We start from the raw sequence: 23,534 nt of genomic DNA on the forward strand, positions 1-23,534 counted from the left end.
CCAAGTGTCGACTGACTGGCTCCTCAGCTGACGTCTTCCTCGGAGCCACCTACAGACCATTGATATTTTGAAGGCATTAGGGAGGTTTTAATCGTTATTTCGTCCTGTATGCACCGAAGTTATTTTTCAAAATAAGATTGAACTGTAATCTACTTCGTCCTGGACTAGAGAACAAAATGAGGTCTATCAAACCTAGTAAATGACCTGACTGGCGCATAAGAATCTCTAATGAAAGGGCTTCGGTAAAAGAGGGATTACAAATTCCAAGTCATACTTCTTTCATGTATTGTATAATGAACGTTGTTAGCTCTAGCTGAGATATCGGAGAATGTTTTCCTGCAGTTGCTCGCTCTGATAAAATCACTTTTGGTCAGGCATTTCAAGTTGCCAACTTAAAGGGAGAAATCCGAAAACTGACCAATCAACCACTGTAACAAAAAACACCTGGTTTTCTGTGACATCAACAATTGTCTTGGGTTTGACCAAAATAATACTGTTTCAAACAGGTAGCTTAAAATTCGACACTCGCTCGACAATCGTTCTATTCGTACAACCCTTTGTGCTGTTCACAAGCAACAGTATAAGCCAAGTCGTAGGACAATTTGTGCTGAAGTAGCACCGATCCCCTGAAGCAGAGCGCATTCAACAGGAATATGACACTTCTGAGTGCACAGAAAATGGGTTACTGTTCACCTTCCACCACTTGTAATCACTCGATGAGGGAATCGGATAGATTGGTTTCGTCACGACAGATAGCCGTCTGCGTGTTGTGTGCACCAATAAGACAACCGTTTAGGGCGGACTGGTTATCGTAGAAGATCCGTGTTGATAAGGTCCGCCCAACGTCATCCCACCGCGTTCGAATTGTGTAAGAGGCGATGTTTGCCGAAGCCGCTGACTGACTTCTCGTCTAACTCCTGGAACCTTATGAAACACGGACGAGTATATCTTCAGTATCATTAATTTCGTGTTCTTACCTCATCTGGTTGTACTTTTATTTATAGGTGATTCCGAGGGTGATCGCATAAAAAACCAAGCGGTCTTATCGTTGGTACCTCTGATCAAGTAAATATCCAGGACTGAGTACTCAGAAGAACCTAATAACATAATGGACTCAAAAATTGAAGTTTCCTTGAATGGAAGAAGCAATTTTCCATCAGACTGCAGCCAACATTCATTGAATTTAGCAACTTTTGCTTGCCGATTTAGAAGCTCACTTAAAAATGTTCGGGCTTCAGGGTAAGCGCTCTTCATTAGTAGCTGTTCATCACTCTTCTTCAGACAGAAATTATTTATTCCAAACGGTGTGATCTAAACTGGTCCAAACTAGGAGCTGAAAATATATTTTTGCTAGAATTCTGAGGATGGACAGTCAAACACCATTGGTAAGCTGTTATTACTTGCAAATTCCCCATCCAAGCACACATCTCGAATATCGTACACCGACTGAGTGGCTTAGTTCAGCACATTCAGTTGCTTAGAAACATCATAAACGAGAGATTCAGCTGGGTTCAAGGTGAGTCTCTCGCAAAGTCAAATTAGCTTGCAAGTGAGTGTATTTCGCTAAGTTCGTGCAATTTGGATTCAAGTAGAACATAAGTTTGACGGAAACTCGTGCACTGCGCCTACCTGATGAGCCCCAAGAAGGACAAAACCGGTCGTGAGCTGTCGAGGAATTTTCAGCAAACTTAGGAGTAGTGTATCACGTTTATCACAAACTTGTTCCAAGTCATACCTTGAAAATTACGCTATCCTAAGTGTGGCACACAGACCAGCAGTGATTCAGTTTGGATTGTAACTGATTAGTCTGGAACGGCTCTTTCATGCTCGGAGATTTTTTCGACCAAGATCCCTAAGAAGTAACCAAACTCTCTTCACTAGTCGTGTTCTCAGTGATTCGCTGGTGTAATTTTGTTTCAGTACAACCGTGACTCGTGGTGGCAGAGTAAGGTCCCTAGTATTTACGAGCATTTTGGGCTAACTGTTAAACTAAGTGCGAAAGTTCAGTGGTCAGCTAAAAGTCTGGTGGGTTTAACGAAAAAATATCGCAACTTTTGGTTACATATTTCGCATCCGAAGTTTAGTTTTGATTCACCTGTTCCGTGGATTCATAGGCTTAGGACGATTCTGCAACCTTCCTTCTTTTCAGTAGTTACGATCCAGTTTAGATCAAGGAATCAAACTGCAATATCAGTGGTCTGCTGATGGGTTGAAGCTTGGTTAGACGGGACGACAAATGACGCCAAGAGGAGTACTCTACTCCTGTGAAGAGTCAAGTGTTTACTTCAGAGTACTGACTGCACCTGTTGACGAAGGTCATGGGAACACAACCACATTTGCATCGTACGTAGCGGTCGAGTACTCTAGTCGAGTTGAACAGTTATTTGCAGATTTTCAACGATATATCACGACCTGGGAAACCGACTGGCTGACTGGTAAATCTCTCCATGCTAGGCTTGAAATCTTCGAGAGAGTGATATTGAGTCCGGTGAAACAGTAAGGATAACAATTAAGTCAAGTTTCACATGCGCGGAAGTAGTTCCGGTGGCTTTAGGACGTATTTTTGTTAATGTTTTTCGTTGTCCTGATGAGATGGCATTTTCGTTAGGTACCGGACTGAATGTGATCACCTGCTTGTCAGTGTTAAGTTCCGGTACACTCGTTTCCAGAGCAATCCATTGGTATAAGTGAGTTGTTTTGGTGGCCGAGACAACTTTGATTACGTGCAACTAATACGCATTCGTGTGCCCAAGGTAATACAATCAATTATTTCTTTAAGGAAAACCTAATAATTTGTATCCTGACTAGCTCGATTAAAAGGAATCGTGCGACAGGCCGATGCTTGTTAGGAGGTTACCGCGTTTGTTGTTAAGCCAATGCATACAGGCTTGATTTGAGAGCTCTCACGAACCAATGTGTCAACTTAGCAGAACTCACATAATAATAATTGCTTAATACTCGCAAGCAGTGACAGCGCGTTCATCCAAGGTGCAGAATCAGAAGTAGATATTAACTCAATGGATGAAGCACGGCGAGTGAAATAACATGAATCAAACCGAAACCAACCGAAAGGCAAGTCTGTTTGCACTAAATTTAGTCCGTATTGGATGTATAGTCGCCAAAACCCGTAATTTCTCTGTTGAAACATGCTTCCTATGGATAGGTGTGTTCGACAAACAATCGACCGACAGGTTGATCTAGATTTTGGACAAGGAATTTGCGTTCAGTTTTTCTCCGACTCACTGTTTGAACAAATTTCTGGCTTCCTACGCAGACGCCGGACAGGACGCGAAATCACTCTTCGTCCTTGAACACTAACACGTCGTTTGCAGGAATTTGAAATGAGACGCACACACATACAATTACACTGATTGACCGTAAGATCTAATTTCACGTACACAAGCCAGTTTCTGGATTTTCAGTTACTCTCAATCGGAAGACCGAAGCCTCTTAGGATACCGAACGAAGGAAAACTTTATTTAAAGGCTTTCCTGCAGGTGTCAGTGCATGGAACTTGTAATCAAGTAATATGCTACCTACGGAAGTGCCAGACACCGAAATATCCTGAAAACAAAACGCGGTATTCATAATCGCTCTCTTTTGCAAATGAATTTCCACATGCAACGAATAACAGGGTTTCGATGAGACGAGAGCTCATTGGTTAACCTGCACCGTTCAATCAGCGTTTAGTTTGAGAGTCACGTGATTTAGGAAAGCTACGGTGTGGTGGTCGAAGCACAAATCGACCTGGTCACAGTGCGGATTGCCAGATCCATCATTCACTCCCTCTATCTAGGCTTCATTGAGGATGATAATAGATTTTATTATTTACTTTACAAAGTCGTAGATTGATTCCACTGACTTTTTTTAGGGGAGTTAATAAACATGCATAAAGTTTCTGGGCCGACTGTTTTCCAGTTTAATAACCCGTAAGTGTCCGAAAACTGATTTTTGTCCATTATGAGTTGGTTAGACTACTAGAAGGCATTCTTGGCAGGGATCTCAACAATGACGAATCACAGATACATCACAAACGGAGGCACACCCTAATCAAAGTACACTCAGTCACACGTACCGTTATACAGAGCTAACACAACCAGACATAACATTGAATTGGTTCTCGTACTCCTTGTTCCTAGTTAGGGTGGACTGTGTTCTTTCGTTCTTTGTCCGAGTTGCCTAGTCGTGCGTCCGATGTATTTCGCTGCACAGTAGCAAGAGAATGAGTACACTAAGATATTTTGGGCGTGGACTGGCATTCTATCTTTTAGATTAAAGTGTCACAGCTGATTGCTTGTGAATCAGGTTCGGATTGTTGCGGCAAGAAAACTTTGTTCAATAGGTCGGCCAGCAGAGATCCCTTAAACGGGAGGCTAATGAATCAAGGAACACCATCTACCCTGACTAGCTTCTGGAAGAAGAATGACGATAGCCAGGTCAGTCGTACAACATCAAGCAGACACAGACGTGATACCCAACCAGAGCTTCCGCATTGTTTACAAGGCGCCTGCTAATCAACCCCGATCAGTACAGCAAAGCACATTCGCAGTGATGGAAGATATCACTATGGAACATAGTGACCCGATCCTTTGTCGGTAAAAACGCTTTGTTCTTATGTTGTAGTTGCCATGGTCCAACTCATTCCCCCACACATACACATTATACTTAACACAACCACAGCACTGCCGCAATGACAAGCCATCCTATTAATTACTTGAACTAACTAGGTAGCCATAGTCCCCCTTCACTTTACTTCCTGCTCATGACACCATGCTCATTCAACTATGCTGTCTTATCCTTTGCAACTGTTTGACTTGAAAAGACCTTCCCGAAAATTTGTTAGTTCAGTCCATCTCTGTTCCTATTCTGCATGGGAATTTTCGGAGCAACAAACATGTTGGTCGCATCTGACTGTCAACTGACCACAGTAAGACACCAGTCAGAAGAGAGGATAGCGGACCCAAATGGGGCCGCATTTGATTCGTATTCAATTTTTTTGTAAAATTCCTAGAAAAAAGTTGCCCAAGGCAAATGAAACGTCTCATCCCGTTACGCTGTGTTTTGACTTTAAAACTTCCATATTACTGCAATAGTTTTCGGGTTCACTGGAGGTGAAATCGATCGGTACTTTAATGTCGTCCGGTTTTTGTACGGCTGTGTGCACGTCATGATGAGTTGGGGCTCTTTCATGTTTGCTAGAGACACACGACACAGCAGGTGCAAGTATGCCGCATTCAGCCCAGTCTATCAGCTTTTGAGTTGAGGTTGACTCGAATGTCCTTCAGAGGTAGATTAGACAGACAGTCATCCGATTATGCTAATCGAGGACGTTCAAAACGCTTCACGTTTTCCCTTCTGGGAGAATATAGTTTTGGCCTTGTTTGCGCACCTATTCAAGACACAGCTGATTCCCTCAAGGTTAGAATGCACCCACCGATAGGTGCATTTTGCCAATCCTGAAAAAAAAAACAGAATACGCAACGCAGTGCCGCTAGGGTCACATCTCACGGACACAGACGCGCACGTGAGCCAGGGGCGCGCATGTCGGGTTCACATACGTTGAGTACACACATGTTGAGTTCACGCGTTTCCTCCTACATAGGCACTGAACTGAGTGGACAACCGTGTAAGTACAATCAATTACGATCAGTGGGCAGACGGTACCTGGTTTCTTTCTCCCTCTTTGAGGTAATGTGAGTGAGAAACACACCAACCATTTAGAATATTCGGGCCTGACAATAAATCGCGGTGAATGCGACATTAAGGACACCGGTGCGGTGCGTTTTCACACGGCATTTTACACTGCCTCAGTAAAACATGCAGGCGTGTTCCCACAGCAACTAGCACACTCCGATGTGTGCGGTACTTGAAAAAAGCCTGGCGTTTTGAATGATGCTGAGCTGTTCATCAGACCCTGCATCCCATCAAAATTTCTTGATGAAACTTTTCTCTCGAAGATTCATTTGGGTGGATCTTCGCAGACTCCAAAGCCCTTTTGGCATCAAACCAAACTTATCCGAACCAACGCACACTCTTCCAATAGAAGGTACAGGTGACCTCGTCTAATCATATAGTGTATAAACAAGGCCTATCTGATCAGCCCCAAGAAGAGCAAAACCGATCGTGGGCTGTCGACGGATTTTCAGCAACCTTATGAGTAGTGCATTACGAGTAAACATGCATCGTGATATCCCGAAGATTGTAGCGACTGAAACATGAGGCGGCCTGGTGCAGCACAATCAGTCGCCTAGAAACATCACAAACGACAGATTCAGCTGGGTTCAAGGCGGGTCGCCCGAAAAAGCAAATTAGTTTGCAAATGAGTGTATTTCGCTACAAAGGAGGACCTTTCAGCGGACATCACCAGTTGTCTTACCTCACCGGCCACAAAATGTAGCGCTAGATTTGACAGTCTACCACTGTGACGGTGATACTACTGATGGAGAGGCATGCGAGTAGTATGTTTTGTTCTTGTGAATTCGCTATGCGTCTCTTGGAAAGGGAGGTCTGTTGCGGAATCTATGGAGTCGCTTTGTAGCATTTGCTTGAATTTGACTAATGAATGATTGGAGTCGATGAATATCCAGGAAAGTTCAAGAAGTCCCGTTCAGGAAAAGGTGCATGTCCAGTTTTTGTAAATAAGATTCAAATGAGAGTTTTGCTTCCTTGTCTAATAGTCTGTAGCTGGTCAGTTGGCAATTTCCAATAAATAACTCCGCAGCGAAGGCCTTCTTCCTTTCACCATGAAGCTGTAGGTCCAAGTCACCTGGTTTGTAAAGTATAATCGCAACTGGTATAGAGACGTACTTTTTCAGCTGTCCATTGTTTGTGTGTCTTAGTCTACCTCCTTGTCAGTTCGCCCAGCTAATATTTGTCAGTCAGTGATGATTGAGTGATTCTTGGATATCTAACCTGAATTACTGGTTGAAGAAAGCAAAGGTGCCGCTTGGATAAGACATCTTGATAGGCCGTTGATCCATCGGACGCTTAATGAAACATGGTTCGATCAGTAGGTGAAACAACACCCAAAACTGTTGCTTGGTCAGACTCGCTTTTTTAAACTTTTTGTTTGGTGTGTGGTAACGGAGAAGTATTATCACATGGGTTTTTCATGTCGTACGTCTTGAGTACGAACCCCGAGGCGTTCTGTGGTATGTATTGCTTTTAAACGTCAATACGGGTGAAGCCAGATTCCGATCTAAATGTGAGCCTGCCGGGATGGAAGGATTTAGGCTTTAGTTCCCGGTTTAGGATTCTCACAATAGAGGTGGACGTTTTAGTACAAGTGACCCCCTGAAACTGCCGCCAACATGATAAAATAATTAAAACAAATTCGATAGGTTATCTGTTTTCATTCCAGGAACAGGGCCGCCCCGATAAATTATTTCGTGTGGTCAATTGTGAGTCTATAATTACAGGCTTCAAGACACCAAATTATATGTCGTTTTCTCGCAGTAATAACACCATTCTGCAATAGCAATGCCAAACTTGTAAGTTGCACTGATGAACACTGTTTACTGATGCATATTTTTTGCTTCTGACGTCGGCTTCCAGGATGTCTATACCTAAATAAACGTGCTGCGGTCACACGACTTTCATAGAGTTGAATGGACTTTTGTACGTTGAGTTTAGTTTTGTCCTACACTGCACATTTACTGAGTTCGGGATGCTAAACCCTGATTAGTCTCTCCCCTCAGAAGGTTGCCTATCTTTGGAAGGTGATTCCGCGCAAAACTGTAGCCAACCTATGAAAGACCTTCATGGCCTCCCAAGAATGGAGTATATTCCAGGAATAGTACTGAAATCAGAACAGAACAGCAAGTCTTGGGCGAATTCCACTCCCCTATCAGCTACCTACTTCTCTTATATACTGTTACTTTCTAAAAACCAATCTGAGTACACTGCGATCTGAAATTCTTTACTTCAGTAGAAGATAGTGCTGATTCGGAGGATAAATAGCAGGAATCTATACAACGAAATGATTGGCCGTTGCTACCCTTAAAACTCCCAGACTGAGGTCATCTCGGTTAAATATCAATAGCTTTTTTCAAGGGTTGTGTGTTTCGTCTACCATGGCTTTGCAAGAGAACTTGTTTAGAGCACGCGTTTCGGCTTTCATCTTCATCAGTTTCTGTGGTTCATAGGATAGGTGCAGCGTAGCAGTGGACCATCACAAACGAGAGGTCCCCTGTCAAGCCACATTCGCGTGCAGATGTGAGTATTTGCCGAAATCTGTCCCATGTCGGTTTAATTAGAACAGATGCTTGACAGAAACTAGGAAAACGCTCCTGCCTGATGAGCCAGAATAAGGGAGAAACCGATCGTGGTCTGTCAAAGAGTATCCAGCAAACTTAACAGCGTGATATGGCGTTAAGTTGTAGCGTTATTCCGTCAGAGTCACTAAAACAGGTTAAGAATTGCTGATTTGTACCGCCACGGCCTTCTGATCACATGCTTGTTCACTGGTTAACCCTCTGACACCCCAGAAACCGCCGACTGAACAATGTGGTGGTTCCACCTGCTTCAGTGGCCCACTGTGATAAGGTGGCACAGGCTTGCATGATCAAGTAGGGCGAGTCTGTTCTTCTTGTCTGAGACCACACTCAGTGAGTTCAGTGAACACGAAAATGGCCTCTCGTGGGACTCCGCTGCATTGTATGATCAAGACGTCGAACGGTACAAAGAAACTGACAGCCATATGTCCTGGGTTAGAGCCCGGTATACGTAAAGAGCTTACATCGGCGACTTGTGAGCGCACACTTTTGGATCCACTGTTATTATCAATAATGTTTCTCACAAAGCCAGAAGTTTTGGGTTTTAATCGCACAGCAGTACGATAAAGGTATGCAACCAGCCAAACAAGTGGCCTGTCTTAAAGACATCAGCAACTTCTATTTCGATGTGACAGCTTGTGGATTTAGTCGATTGTGAAGGAAGGCCCCTCAACGACTACGTTTTGTGTATTCCAAGGTCGTTAAGAAATACATTGGTCAGCTCTCTCGATAAAGGTGTCACGGGATCCGGAAATGAACCCATAAATGGAATAAAAGACAGAATTCCAGGACCTAGTTTGAAACAGTAATTAAGTTCACAGAAGGTGGGAACATTTAGTTGGCCTCATGCATGCGAATTATAGTGAATTGAAGCTGTCGTTTAGTACTGTATAATACATGGTTACCAACAAGATCTGTGACGACCAGAACCGGAATGCAGTATAATGAGGTATTTTCAAGCGGTCGTCGGACGAAACTTTTCTAGAATAAAATTTCTCCGTTATCCTGTATCCATTTGCCGAGCCTGGTGAGTGATTTGTAAACGTTTCTTAGCCAGCTGCGAAGACATCATGAATATACCATCTGTTTACGATCTGAAGACACCTCATTGAATGTTGACGAATCATCTGCAACTCAGTACATTTTCAATATCCGCAGATTCCTTTCACGTAGCCCCCTTTCTGGGTCGACTCCATCCAATATTCCCCCTGGACTTTCACTTCGTTGTCACAAGGGTTTCACGTTTTACGTTTGCGGCTGATGCAATTGATTCGAACTAGTAACATCAAAGTTTCTCTTCTGGCTGTCATGAAATACACACTGGAACAACTGATTCGGTTGAATGCCTGTGGACTTGCCTGTCTGGTTCCGTTCCTCAAGTCAATACGCTTGGAGCAATTTACTACTTCACAGTAGAGTGGCTCCACTTTGCCATGTCGACTTTGTGCAGTTTTATTTGTAGGTTGCATGTGGTAATTACCAAATTACTTGCGACTGCTTTGTGTGAATATGCTAATTAATTGCCAAAGCATTTCATTTTAGTGGATACGTGAATCTCAGAGAATATTATTTGTATCAATCCGGGATGTTTTTACTTGGTTAGGAATAACTCATGGAAAAGCTTTTGGCCTGCCTTGAAAACGATTTGCATGACAGCCTTACTGCATAAGGGTATTCAGTTGAGAAGACTTTTGCCTGTATTCCATAACTTGTAGCCTAAACAACTATCCTCATGCTATTTCCCAGAGAGGAGGAAGTTGATGACGGACGGCGACCTAAAAACCACGAAACGTCATTCCCTGCCATTTCGATATCTTATGCGTGAACATCAGTCAACTAACCACTGCTTAGAGCCATCGATTTGAAACTGTGATCAATAATCAATCGATGTCTGGGTGTCTGATTTGCTTGCCTTAAAATAAGACCAGGGAGCAATTTTACTGCGTCTTTTACTCTTTCAAAAGTGGAGTCTCCTCTTGACACCTAAATGAGCATGGGAACGTGACCGTTCTCCGTTTAAAACGAAGCCGGACCAGCCACGTGATTTTGCCTTACGCATTCAAATCCCCTATGTGAGCAAACAAGCAGCTCCATATTTCACAAGTTCTGCTATACACACACCAGAAATGTTAACTGGTCAACAAAGTTTGAGGGACCAGAGAAACTGAGACAGGCAATCAAGGGGGTGACACCTTGACAACCGACTCCAACGAGAAGCTAGAAATCGATACCATCAGTAACTTACGTATAGAATGTTGACCGTTCTCATGGTAAAAACATGTCTAGTTGCAAACCACCTGGTGTTATTTTTGTAATCCTGGCTTTGTCTGTTGTTCCAACTCCACGAATCCGTTTGTTCGACAGACAAACAGCGTTTAGAATAGAATTTTGGAAGACCGTGTAATGTATTATTTTATCTGAAACTTAGCAATTCGAAGTCTTGTCTAACACGGTCACAGAAAACCTATTTCTTTCAACCTTTATGATTTTCTAATCAGTAGAAACTCGCCAACCCTGTTTACCAGTTTTCTTTGGACATCGCATATATTTATTTTGTCGCACACAGCCTTTGGCAACGGCCCTGTCACTGGAGCAGCGGACCGAAAAATACCCATCCAAGCCTCGTTAAATGTCATTTTGAATCGCATTGCGAACTGAAGATACATACGCTCAGCAGGACAAAATAAACTCCAGTCAAACGTCTATTGCCGGCTTTGCATTCGAATCCTGGTCCTTCGACTTTATTTTGAACTCAAGCGTACTAAATTTAGTAATGAACCTCGTTGTCAACCCTAACAAGGAATTTTCCGCGGAAAATGTAAATATCCTGACAACGTAGAAGAACGTAAGTGCTGATTTGGCTACAAGCCAGCATGTGGTTAGCGCTGAGGCACCACGTCTTCAGTCAAAATCTCACGGCGGGCGGGAGAAAGTCGGGACTAACACCTGACTACTGTTGAGTAGTCAGATTTCTTAGAAATTCTGAGCATGGTCTGAAGCAAGACATTGATCTGTTTTACATGCCTTCATGACTTTCGTCACATAATGTGTGGAAATTCTGCAACTACAAAAGTTACAACTGCCCTTTGCGTAGCCTAATAACGTTACCAATCACAAATGCTGCAGTTGGGCAGATTAGAACTCGGTGCTTATATTTTTTGCAACCAGTGGTAACGTGAATTTCCGGGTCGTCAATAAACAGGGCTTGATGAATTGTGTGCACGTACACCGAAACTGTTCGGACAGCTCTATTCCCAGTTCCAGTGAAGAATGTTCACGATAGCCGTATTTTGTTGACTGTTGAACTCACATTTTGTCCTACACCGTAATGCTGAGGTTGGGTCAACCAGCCACATCACTTAAGTTTGAACACGTTGGTCTGCTGAGGCCTGATGACTCAGCTGCGTCTAGTATGGCTATCCGGGGTTCGAATCCTGGCATGAACAAGAAAAAGCAGTGCTTATGGCCTCTAATAAGAGCGAAAATCGAGTCTGTTGTTTTTTCTCCTCTTTGGTACAGAATCATCGGAATAATAGACCAGAAGAGAATAACGAATTTGTAACCAAAAATTACATGAATACACGTTCTACGGATCCTGCAGCGGATATTTTCACTTCTTTTCAATAACGCTGATTTCTTGGATTTCCGTATTTTAATCTGATGTAAAATGTTGAGTTTATACTACTGAACTGGGTTGTGCAGTGAGTGAGTTTCTAATTCCATTGATGTTCCTACCACCGCCGCTGACTGAATAGGGCAGGGGCTTGAGTTGTGTTGTATGGGTGTACCAAATCCGCGTCATTCAGGTCATCCATGCCAGGTACGTCCGTGCCGTTCACGCCTGGGGAACATTCGAATGGCTATGTTGATTGCGAGCCTTGACAACTGGATAGCCTGGGAACGTCGTGAGCATCGGACAACGAGTCGGGGTCCTGAGCTTGTCTGTAGCGAATGGTGAACAACACCAACGAAGATCATCACGTTTCATCGATTTCCTGGTAGATACGTTGGTATCAAGATGGCAGCGACCAGTTAGTCTAAGATCGTACAAAAAAATCCACCATGTGTTATATCTGCTGGTTCGCCAATCTGTGGTATCTGCTGCTGACCCGCTCCAGTGCCCAGTGCCTGAAAAAAGACTCACAGAAGAGAACACAACAGCTACATTCCGAACAAGCGAGTGGGAGAGCAAACGTTACAATGGCCCCAATCTATTTAAAGGACACTTTATGACATTGAACCAGGCTGTCTAATAGGCGTTAGTGAACACCCGTCAACATCGATCGTGCCTTTATCAAATGCCTGAACGCTGATCATATTCGGTGGTGCTTCTGTGGCGTGCATGAACACCCATCAGCTTTTGCTGAATTGATTGAATGATTGACTGGCCTGGATGCTTGCCGGATTTCCTGTTGAGATTTTGATGGAGCAGTAGTTTTCGGGCGTTCTTAGGTTACTTTCAGGGATCTGACCTTCCTGATACCATGGTTTGAACATTTCTGCACTTTTTCTATCGAATGAATCGACAGCTCGAAAAGTGACTCGAACGTGCTCACATGGACAAAAACGGGTCTATAAAGCTCACGCCGGATCGGTCTTGCTACTCATGTTTTCAGTAAATTCTCATAGGTTTTAAGTCAACTAAAGAATTTTCGAAGGCTGATTGGTCAGCGAATTTCGAGCAGCGAGCACTGTTCCAAACAAAGGTACCGGTTTTCTAGACTGACATGTCAAGGAATGTGAAACTTGACGTTCTAGGAAATCTTCCATTGACGCAAAAACATTCAAAAGCTTTATTTCTATCGGGTCAGCTTATCTGTGCATTACAGAATATTACCTATAAGGTTGCTGAAGATCTTCGACAGCCAACCACCGAACTCATCAGATAGGCGTAGTTTCCTTATGTCCGAACCGAACACTAGATTGTACACAACTAACACACTGACCACTTGAAGATTAGTTTGGAGTTAACGAGAGATTCAACTAGATCTCTCATTTTGGACATTCTTCAAAAGAACGTTTGGCATGCGAGTTCCTGAGCGAGGCATCTAGTACCCTCTGCGGTGTACTGTTTCGTGAAATTTAGTTCCTTACACTTCAGGGTTGAAGACACGATTGATCAGATTTATGTGAAAATTCGATCTGACAAGTCGTCAGTTGAAAAGTCAGTCAACACGTGGTCACGTGATGTAATTCAATGACTGAAGTGTGAATAACACTATATCCTGCCTGAGTAATAGTTAAGCACACTGATGCTCACCCACTCGCTACCGAATGGTTTTGCCCCCAAATATTAGCCAGAAAGTACAGCAGCGAAGCATCAGTGACAAACACTGATGTTATACTGTCGATGATGATGAGCCAGAAAGCCTCGGGTTCAGACCTCCGTTTGTGCTCGGGAGATGCGTGGCATATTGGTGATTCCTTACAAGGACGAAACCACTGTGCAGTACCTCACAGCACTTTGGCACAGATTGGCTTCATTTGCAGATGAAGTCTTGGTTGTGTCTAGTTTGCACATGGGGTTTCGCGTTTTTCGCACAGTCCCTTGAATTTAGTGCGTAACGAAAAATTTTTACTTGCCCGCGCATTCAACGGGGTTGCTAGGTCAAAACATTACTTTCGCCTTATAGTTCTGTGACAGTGTGTATGTTGTCCCAATCAAGCCTCTCCGAGGTGTTTTTGGGAGGTGGCTGATTCATTTATCCGATTATGTAGTTCTGAATTCTTGTTTTTGCGTAATCTATACATGTAGGTATACAGTGGAATAGAAATCTTGAGTATCGCATGCAAAAAATTATTTTCTAGGCGTGGTGTACTACTCACGAGGTTACTAAAGACTCTTAGAAGGATAGCATAAACGGTAGATCAAAGTCAGTCTTCCTGTAACATTAAGGAAGTTCGTAAATGAGTGTAATTCGCGTACAATGTGGACGGTGGCTGATTGGAACACGCGGATATGCCTACCTGCTCAGTCGCAAGAATGGCAAAACCAGTATTGAACTGTCAAGAATTTTCTATTGACCTTATGAGACCTTATGTATAATGACAGTTAATGGACAAGCACAGCGTTAATAGTACGGTCTTTTATAACCCAAACTTTCGATTACTTTCGATGACCTTGGCCTTGAGCAAAACAATCTCGTTACTTTGTTCCTGACGTCGACAAGAGCATTGTCTTCGTGACTAATTCGGAGTGGGAGAACGGGATGAGGAATACAGTGAAACATTTGGGTGCCTTTCGCCTTCCAGGAATGGGTTAACGTACCCCTCTCTGAGCATGGCTGGAGATTCTTCAGGATTTTACAGCCAACCAATATCACTGGCATCCATGTTGTTCAAATGGTCTGCTTGAATGTTGGAGCCGTAGGAATTTCAGATGTTGGTGGTTGGCTAGCCTTAGGTCCCTCTCGCCGTCTCATTTCCTCTCTTTCCGTCTAAGACTTTATTCAGATGCACTGTGATGCCTGTATGGCAGTGGGGCGTCAACGTTTTCTTCTGGTGTGGCCGCCAGTGATGATGATGAGGCTCATGACCAAGGTCACCCAATGTGATCTAAAGGTTGGGTTGTAAAAGTTACTGCAATTGAGGTTCTCCTTTCTCACTATGAATTACCCTCGATAGATTCACAAACAGTCAAGGATATATGGTCTCGTTTGCACGAAATACTGTGTGAGTGTTATAATTAGTATGCTGTGTCATGGGAAGATTCTTCGATATCCCGAATATCGCTCTCAATGGAACAGTTGAAAATTTTTCATAAACCAGACTTTCGTTTGACGCCCCGTTAAAAGTAAACACAAGCAATATTGTCACCAAGTCAAGCCGTTTCTATGAAACCACAGCTAATACAGCTCATAAGGATAGGAAAACCAAGAGTGGTCATGAAATTGGGTGCATTCTCTCAAGGTGACCTACGGGGTATGCCTATTCCTGTTGTCATGTTTAGCGGACTAATTTGAGCCTGGAACACGGCAATCCTTAGTCGGGATAACTAGGCATCTGTGTTGCCGGGACACCATTAAACTTGATGACTAGTCGAAAAGTCGGTGATTTCGCACTTTTTTGTCGCTGTGGAGCCTAAAAACCACAAAGAAAGCTGAAACAAGCAGGGGGTAAGTTTGGTGAAAATTCTTCGACAGCCCAAGGTTTCGCCCTTTTTGGGGCTCATAATAAACGAAAGATTCAGATGAGTTCCAGATGGGTCTCCCGCAATACAAAATTGGTTTGTGACTGAGTGTGTTTCGGTAAGGAGGTGTGATAGTTAACTTTAATTAATTTCCATTATCTTCAGTTTGTAATTATGAAAGGCCTATTCCTTGCAAGATACCTAAAGAATTTTTAGCAACCCTATGAGTAGTGTATTACGTTTATACATGTATCGCGATATCTTGAAAATCGTAGCAAATGAAACACCATGCGGCCTGGTACAGCGCATTCAGTTGCCTGGAAACATCACAGGCGAGAGATTCAGCTGGTTTCCGGACGACTGTCTCGAAAAACCAAATTAGTTTTCAAATTTTTAGCAACCTATGAGTAGTGTATTACGTTTATACATGTATCGCGATATCTTGAAAATCGTAGCAAATGAAACACCATGCGGCCTGGTACAGCGCATTCAGTTGCCTGAAAACATCACAGGTGAGAGATTCAGCTGGTTTCCGGACGACTGTCTCGAAAAACCAAATTAGTTTTCAAATGAGTAGGTTTCGCTAATTTCGTGCGATTTGGTTTCAAGTAGAACATAAGGTTGACGGAAACTCGAGGACTGCGCCTACCTGATGAGCCCCAAGAAGGGTGAAACCAGTCGTGGGCTGTCGACGGATTTTCAGCAGCCTTATGGGTAGTGCATTGCGAATGAAACTTCTAGAAATCGAAGCGATACCTTAGGGGGAGGACCATAATCTCAGCCACTTTGTCCAGACCAACAAAGCCTAATCAAATCCCTACAATCAATTGTTTTGACTGCCACCCAAGATTCGCAGAAAGACAGGAAAATACGTTGCGAGACAATACGGGAAGTTCCGTATCTCAGTCGGGTTGAGATCCGAATAGTGCAGAAAACGGAGTTTGACGGGGCAGCCGGTAAAAAACAGTTTTTCACCATCTCCCTTCTGATTGGCTGCACTAGGCGTTTGTTGGTCATTATTACTTTAGTTAGTACTCTAGTTGATTGGTAACCGAAGAGAGCATCAGGTTCAGAGAAGTTTCATCGCCTTTCGTGAAAGTGCTCTAGAAACGGCGAAAGATGCAAAAACCACCCTGTATGAAAAGACGATCCAGGAGGTGGCATTCAAACGATCTCAAGTCTAGTTTGAACTGAGTGCATTATCAACTTTGGTGAGTGAGTGACGATGCCATTTCCACTTAGGAGGTTAGAGATGCTTTCTCAGTATGCTTAACGAGTATGTGATCAGTATTGATCGGTGGACTGTGTGTGGAATTCCTGCTTCCCTAGTGGTGAGTTATTCGCTGGTTGCTACGACTAGACGAGTTGATGTGATACTCCAACAGAATGACGCTACTGTTCAACCATATCCCGTGCCTACGGGTTGATCTGCCCCAAAAGGCTTCCATTCTGCTTTAAAGCGCTTCGGACCATTATGCTTCCATAAATTAGCAAAGTTGCAGACTATTCTCAGCCCACTTGCGTTGATACTCACAACCGAACACTCACCACGTGATCTGACGAGACCTCAAACATTTGTTTAGACATCGATTCTCTCTTTGATTCGCAATATCTATTGTGCTAACGGTTTCCAACAATGATTAAACAGTGCTTTTTGGCTTTTCGGTGCAGGTCAACCTCACATGCGGGACCAACTCCCGATTACATTTAGTTTTATCGTTCCAGAATCAAATAGAAAGTAATTGGTGGACTTAGCCTCACTGCCATGTGCGGTATCGACGTTGATCATCAACACTCGGACTGGGCTAGTCCCATAATTTGTGTTTTACGCAAATATCACAAGGATAAGATTAACACAAATCGATCAGTTTGTTTTAGCCAATGAAATGCATGGTATCGCGGAAATATTACTTTACTGCTCAGTCCTACTGTTCTTCTTGAACAGGATCCCTCTGACTCATGTGTGAAAGGGAAGTGTCTCTGTTCGGGATTCGTAGAGTCAGGATTGTCGAAACCCTCCGGTAACTTTGTCTAGTCCAGCAGACCGCTGGACCAGTAAGCAAATCCTAAAGGTGTCCAGTGAATTTTCCAATTGGATGAAGTGACTGAGCGTAAATCGTAAGCTAGTCAATACTGAGAGTAATAGCAATTTCACTTGGTCCAGTTCATCTGTAATCCCGGGTTGGTTTGCCGGGTTTGAAAGAAGCTAAAGTAATTCCCCAAGCGAGCCCCCTGAAGAGACGTCACTTCCCAGAAGAATCTGACTGATTTCAGGCTTCTCCAAACCTAGTCAAACTAAATTGAATTTTCAAAATTAAAAATGCTATCAGTGCTGCTCACTGCGTGTGGAACTTACCAGCACGTTGGACAACATCAAATTTGGGCTTCTGCTTCCTAATGTAACTTATTCAATAAATCAACGATACAAACGGGACTCAGTTGAGTTTCCGTTAACACAAATTCAGTTTGCGAATGACTGCATTTCGACAAAATGTGTACTTTACCTCATGTCAAAACAGTTCTTCAGCCCTATGGAGAATCTCCCAAGATGTAGGATTGTCCCAACAGAGACGAATGCTTTGAATCGCTATCCCTGCTCTAGGAGGGAGATCTTGTGGAACAAAATGGCACAACGACTAATGTCCTCGTCTAGAGCAAGTGCCTCACGCAGTTGATCCAGATATTGGATTAGTACTTCGAAGCATTAATATCATTTATATAGCTCAATTACTAACCAGATGTGTCGTAACGCAATACTCATAAGGTTGCTGAAAAATTTTAAGCGCCCTACGACCAGTTTCCTCCTTCTTGGAGCTCATCAGGTAGACGCATTCCCTAAGCTACCACCAACCCTATGTTCTACTTGAACTCAAATTCCGAAAAATTAGCGAAATAAACTCATTTTCTAGCAAATTTGATTGTGCGGAAGACTTATCCTGAACTCAGCTGAATCTCTCGTTTATGGCATTCCTATGCAAGTGAATGCCGTAGCATTTTCAACAACTTTATGAGTAGTGCACTGTGAATATCTCGAATATCGTACTAACTGAAACATTCAGTTGCTTGGAAACATCACATGCGAGAGGTTCATTTGGGTTCCAGGTGAGTCTCTCGCAAGACCAAGTTTGTTTGCAAATGAGTGTATTTCGCTGAAGAAAAAAAACAAGTCTTTCATAACCCTTTGCAAATGATTTCGCTGAAGAAAAAAAACAAGTCTTTCATAACCCAATTGTTGGGACGGTGGAATATTACACGCTTCACCATTTTGCGTTAATATGCATTAACTCACCGACACAGCAATATGTCGGATACCTGTAGGATTCTGTTCAGATGAATCGCAAAATTCTGCTCCATCCCCTTGTAACCTACTAAGCGGGACCAGCATACAAGTGAAATTTCCTTGCCACAGAACACATGACAATTATTGATTAATTGATTTATATACGTGTCACCGAAATATTTCAGAATCCTCTGAAGACCTTCCCGCAAAACCTAAGCCATTCTATCCAGCTAAATTTAAAGAATGGTAGGTTGGAGGCAAACAATTAAATGTACGCTTTCTCAGAAATGACCGGACAGGCAGGGAATTCAGTGCATGTCTGAAAATCATAATGCACTACCCGACAAACCCAGAGGAGCCACTCACCTTTTTCACGGCTGGTCAAGTCCAACAAAATGGAAATCGATGACTTTTTGGCTAGCAGGCCAGCTGGAAGTTTTCTGGACCAGTCTCACTTTACATAAGAGCAATGCGATGAAAGCACTTCAACTACCGCATTCTCATTCCTATTTCTGAGTAGCTACAGGCTCGGTTCTGAGGTCATGAACATTTGCACTTTGGCGCACTCGTTGGGAATCATCAACATTCTTTTTCCCGCGAAATCGCTAACGAGGTTCGAAGCAGCGATTTTTGGCTAGAAGTTTTCATACTCTTCCGTCCACTCACGATTGGTTTTCCTCTGAACGAAATTCAGGAGCACTGACCTGCAATCACAGGCTATCGTCATGCAATTTGATATTGACTGGCTTTTCGAGTAGGGCGCCTCGTTGCCTTTCTGTCTGTGGTATATTCTTCAATATTCCCGTACCAGTTGTGAAACAATATTTCGATGAAAACTCTTGACGGCTTGTCAACAGATTCATCACACAGACCAAACCCCCGATTCTTCGTCAAGGTTGTTACCCGGTCGGCTGGGCTTCACACCGCCCCCTCGCCTTTCCATGATATTCTACAACCTGGTGTGCTACCAAAGAGCCACTTCATGTCTGTAATGACGTTCGGAAGCTGAAACTATCGTTCTTGACTGATGGAGGCTCTTCGACGACCCTTTACAGTTATGTAAAATTTAATGTTTAAATAAAACATGAGGTTGCTGGTAGATCAAAAACTACACCCAGCTGAGAGGAGTGGGCTCTGGATGTCATCTTCGTTTAGCTGTACCACCCTTTCGGTTCATGAAGCATAAGGGCTCAAGTCGCCCAAGTTCAGACAACAGCAGTCAAGTTACCGAGGTTGCGTTTGAACCATGGACCTTCCGGTCAGTAGTTTCGTGCCCTAAACTTTGAGCCGTCTCGGTCAGGGTTCGCGATCCGTTCACAGCAATCTTATAAGCAGTGCGCGATCAAGAAAGACAACTCGGAATTTTGAATATAGTTCTCAACAATCATGAGGAGACCTTCGTAGAGCACTTCACGTTAATGATCATCCTTAGCAAGATGTACATCTGCTTTATCCTGTTTGGATATTCCATCCTTCCCTCTGACGGTTGCAGCCAGCGATGCACTTAAATACGTGGTCACAACGTGTAGTAACAGTATTTTTCTCAGCTTAGTTGTCGGTCTGAGCATCCCAAGCTAGCGTTCACGGCAAAATAACCACTAAAGTTACACAAGGTATATTAACGCAGAAAACGAGGTAAAGGACTTTTTTACAGCGCTTCATATATGTAGCGTAAGCGGCAACAACTTTCTGGAAATTCTGACGCTTTCTGGATGTGCCATTGGCAGCTGGCATTCGGCCAATACTGGGCCACGATTGGCTGTTGGGTCCAGACTTTCGACCAATCAGATCTCGGCTTGATGATGGACTGGCAAGCATCCCGAAATTTCGGCCAATCTTGCGTTGGCTAGGCTCCTCAGCCACAGCAGCACCTGAGTGCGAGCGTTAAGGAGGGATCCGTGTGGAATTTCGCCTAACACAACGGCGTTCAGTAATATAAGTTGGTAGGTTTCATTAGTTGCGAAGTCCTTGAATTTCAGTGCATATTGATTGCGGGACTCAGAATGCTGCGATAGCTCTCAGCTACAAGCAGACAAGCAGACAAATAAATGTTTTTACACAGACTCTGTTTCACTTTGAAATAAAGTTTGCCATCACTAGCGTGCAAAAGAATATCGACGTCGTGACAACAGACGTGTGGTCTGGAGTTCCTTACGAGAGTGAAGTTCATCCGTTCTAATTGGAAATAATCGGCAGTGTGCACCTCACGGATCTCCGGGGTTAGTTAAAACGGCGACCTCCCGTCGGCCACGAGTGAAATCAACTCACGGAATTCATATCAAGCGGTCACTTGTTTACTCGATTCTCGAATGAAAACTTCTCAGTTGAATGGTTTGTTAATCGTGTGTGGTATGCTTCTACCCGAGTGGCATATAGTTTGCTAATGGTATGAAAATTTTGGGAATAGAATTTCAACAAGCATTGAGTCTGTAGGGAGAAAATCCGTTTCAGTAGATAAGTGCTTCCCTGGTGTGCGTTCTTGGTATAATAAATCAGCATTATCAAGCGATTTCTGGGATGTGGACGATCTCTGCCTTGTTTGGTCAGGAGTTTGAGGTACTCTAGTGGAACAGCGGACCTCTCACACCTGTTCTGTCTCGCGGGGGTTTAAGACTGGGTCCGTCTGATGACACTAGAGCAGCGAGCCTACAGACAGAAAAGTGATAGTGCCCCCAAACCTGGGGCAGTAATGGAGCAGAATCAATCAAAATGTCATACGCACACATGTGCACATTGAAATAGAACAAAGTGAGACCAACGGGCAAAATAAGGGGATATCATCGAAGCCACTCTCGCACAGATGACATGATGGCTTGGTTCGATGTTCCAGTGCCTATGCTAGGTCTCTGGTGACCAGTAAACCATTGAAATCCTTTCCTAAAGGGACGTTATTTGTGGTGAAAAAAAACATGGGTAAGCAGGTAATTTTGTCTCCAGGTGTTCTCGTAAGACTTGGGCGTGGTGGAGGATTTCATATCAGCAGTGGCGTTAAAGCATTCCTGCTTTTCTGTGTATTCAAAGGGTGTCTCAAGTTTTCTGTGAATTGTCATCCATAAACCCAGGAGACGCCTACCTCGGTGGAACGGTGTGCACGTTAAGGGCCTTCATTTGACTCTGTCGAAGCTCGGTTGATAAGTAAACCAATGGGAATGAGTCACTTTCTCTTTGTCTCATTTGTCTTGCGACTTACATTTCTTTGTTTTATTCCTCTCGCTCCCCCCGGACAGATTATGCACGATGAGGTTAGTGAAACGGAGAACATTCGGAAAAATCTGGCGATTGAACGTATGATTGTAGATGGGTGCGAGTTGCTGTTGGATGTCAATCAAGTATTTGTTCGTCAAGGTGAGCATTTTTTTCGAACTCCGGAAACAAGTGTTCGCCCAAGTTCCTTCCAGCCCTAGGTCCATTGCGCCAACGTAATTTTTTTAGCCTTTTTTGAGCTGCTGATTACTCAGTAGTAGTAGATTGGAATTGGTTATCGGCATTTAAGTTAAAGTCTTAGTTCTGCGTCATTTTGGGTGTTCAGCGCATCGCGTCTCTGGTGCGCTGGTTCACACTTGAGTTGGCGACGTTCGCCTTGCGCCCCCATCAAAGAAGGCTATGATGGCGGTTTGCTTAATCAACTCGTCCGCCTCTCATGGAGACTAGTTGCCCACACAGTAACTCGTGTCACTTGTCTTGCGAACAGACATTTTTTCAGGTGACTAGTGCTTTGTCGAGACAATGTTTAATCCATATTTCAGTGACAAAGTGTTCGTGAGCCACCGCTCGTTTCATCCGTTCGACTTGCACAAAATAAATATATCGATGAACATTTCGTTCTGTAAGTGGCCAGATGTAATTTTGGAGCTATATTTTTTTTTGCTTATTCGGAATCATCAAAAAGCGCTGATGGCTTGATAGTCTCTAACCTCTTAGTCCTGTATTAGAAAAGCCGTGCTTAATGTTTCAAGGTTCACTCCTCTAATTTGGCGTTCTTCTTCCCCAGACCATCAGCCACAGGATGGGTACTAGAACCCCTTCCCAGAATTTTGCTGCATCCAGGACAAAATTCCACCATAATGAGAAAAGTGTTTTAGATTTTAGTTTTTGAAACGGAATCAGGAATCTATTTGGTGCTGGAACCTGGCACTAACTGGTCACAGCTGAGATAACAGGGCCGCTAGCTACATTGGGTCGATAACTGAGCAGTAATAGAGACCAGAGGGCCACAGGCTCTCCTGATGAGGTATTCAGTCCACATACCGGTGCCTCATCTTCGAAAAAAGGGAATTTTGTAGAAAACGAACTTTCAGTATCAAGGTGGCATGTCACCTGTGTGAACATAATTCACCAAACACTGATGCCGGTTATTCTGTGGTAATTCGATTGGGATTCTTACCGTCATAGGCGAATATTACCACACGCTATGCAACTCTGTGCTGTATCGGATACGGCTTAAGTTCTCGAACAGGCATGGTCGCTGATTCAAGGGGTGGTAGACGAAACGATGACCTGTTTTCTGACCGAGTAATCTACTCCCTGAGCCACTACGGTCGACGTTCCATGTCGTTGTTCTAACACATTCATCTGGCGCCCTACCAGCTAACTATCTGAATAAACGTCTAAATTTAGTAACGAATCAGTTCTACCATATGGGGAAACAAGGTAGGTTGAGGTAATTCAACCATCTCGGATTCAAGATTGTCCATATTCAATATACTGTACAGTATTTTCATTCATGAGTAAGTCTTAGAAATTGTCTCCTCAGTTACAACTTCAGAGTTGCAATTTATTGTCTAAAAACTCTGCTCAGGAAACGCGAATTAAGAGGACAGCACACCTGATCTCTCAGTAGGTGAACTCTAGC

General features: G+C 43.5%; 3 protein-coding genes across 3 annotated transcripts in view; 2 read left to right on the forward strand and 1 right to left on the reverse strand.

The window, feature by feature from the left end:
- Nucleotides 1-6,562: 6,562 nt before the first annotated feature.
- On the forward strand, nucleotides 6,563-15,784 carry T265_11134 (hypothetical protein; the record flags this gene model as incomplete). Its single annotated transcript, XM_009177709.1, has 3 exons — nucleotides 6,563-6,617; nucleotides 12,276-12,453; nucleotides 15,619-15,784. 3 exons carry the CDS (start codon nucleotides 6,563-6,565, stop codon nucleotides 15,782-15,784), a joined length of 399 nt encoding a protein of 132 aa, XP_009175973.1.
- On the reverse strand, nucleotides 6,594-15,891 carry T265_11135 (hypothetical protein; the record flags this gene model as incomplete). Its single annotated transcript, XM_009177710.1, has 4 exons — nucleotides 6,594-6,766; nucleotides 12,335-12,401; nucleotides 15,650-15,762; nucleotides 15,804-15,891. 4 exons carry the CDS (start codon nucleotides 15,889-15,891, stop codon nucleotides 6,594-6,596), a joined length of 441 nt encoding a protein of 146 aa, XP_009175974.1.
- Nucleotides 15,892-21,912: 6,021 nt separating this feature from the next.
- Nucleotides 21,913-23,534, forward strand: part of T265_15355 (hypothetical protein) — a gene marked incomplete at both ends in the record, with an annotated part of 31,984 nt that continues 30,362 nt past the window's right edge. The window contains one exon of the mRNA XM_009177711.1: nucleotides 21,913-22,059. Within this exon, the coding sequence (XP_009175975.1) occupies nucleotides 21,913-22,059 (147 nt within the window). The remainder of the gene's footprint in view (nucleotides 22,060-23,534) is intronic.

The sequence above is a fragment of the Opisthorchis viverrini genome (genome assembly GCF_000715545.1).
Source record: "Opisthorchis viverrini unplaced genomic scaffold opera_v5_450, whole genome shotgun sequence".
Taxonomy (NCBI): domain Eukaryota; kingdom Metazoa; phylum Platyhelminthes; class Trematoda; order Opisthorchiida; family Opisthorchiidae; genus Opisthorchis; species Opisthorchis viverrini.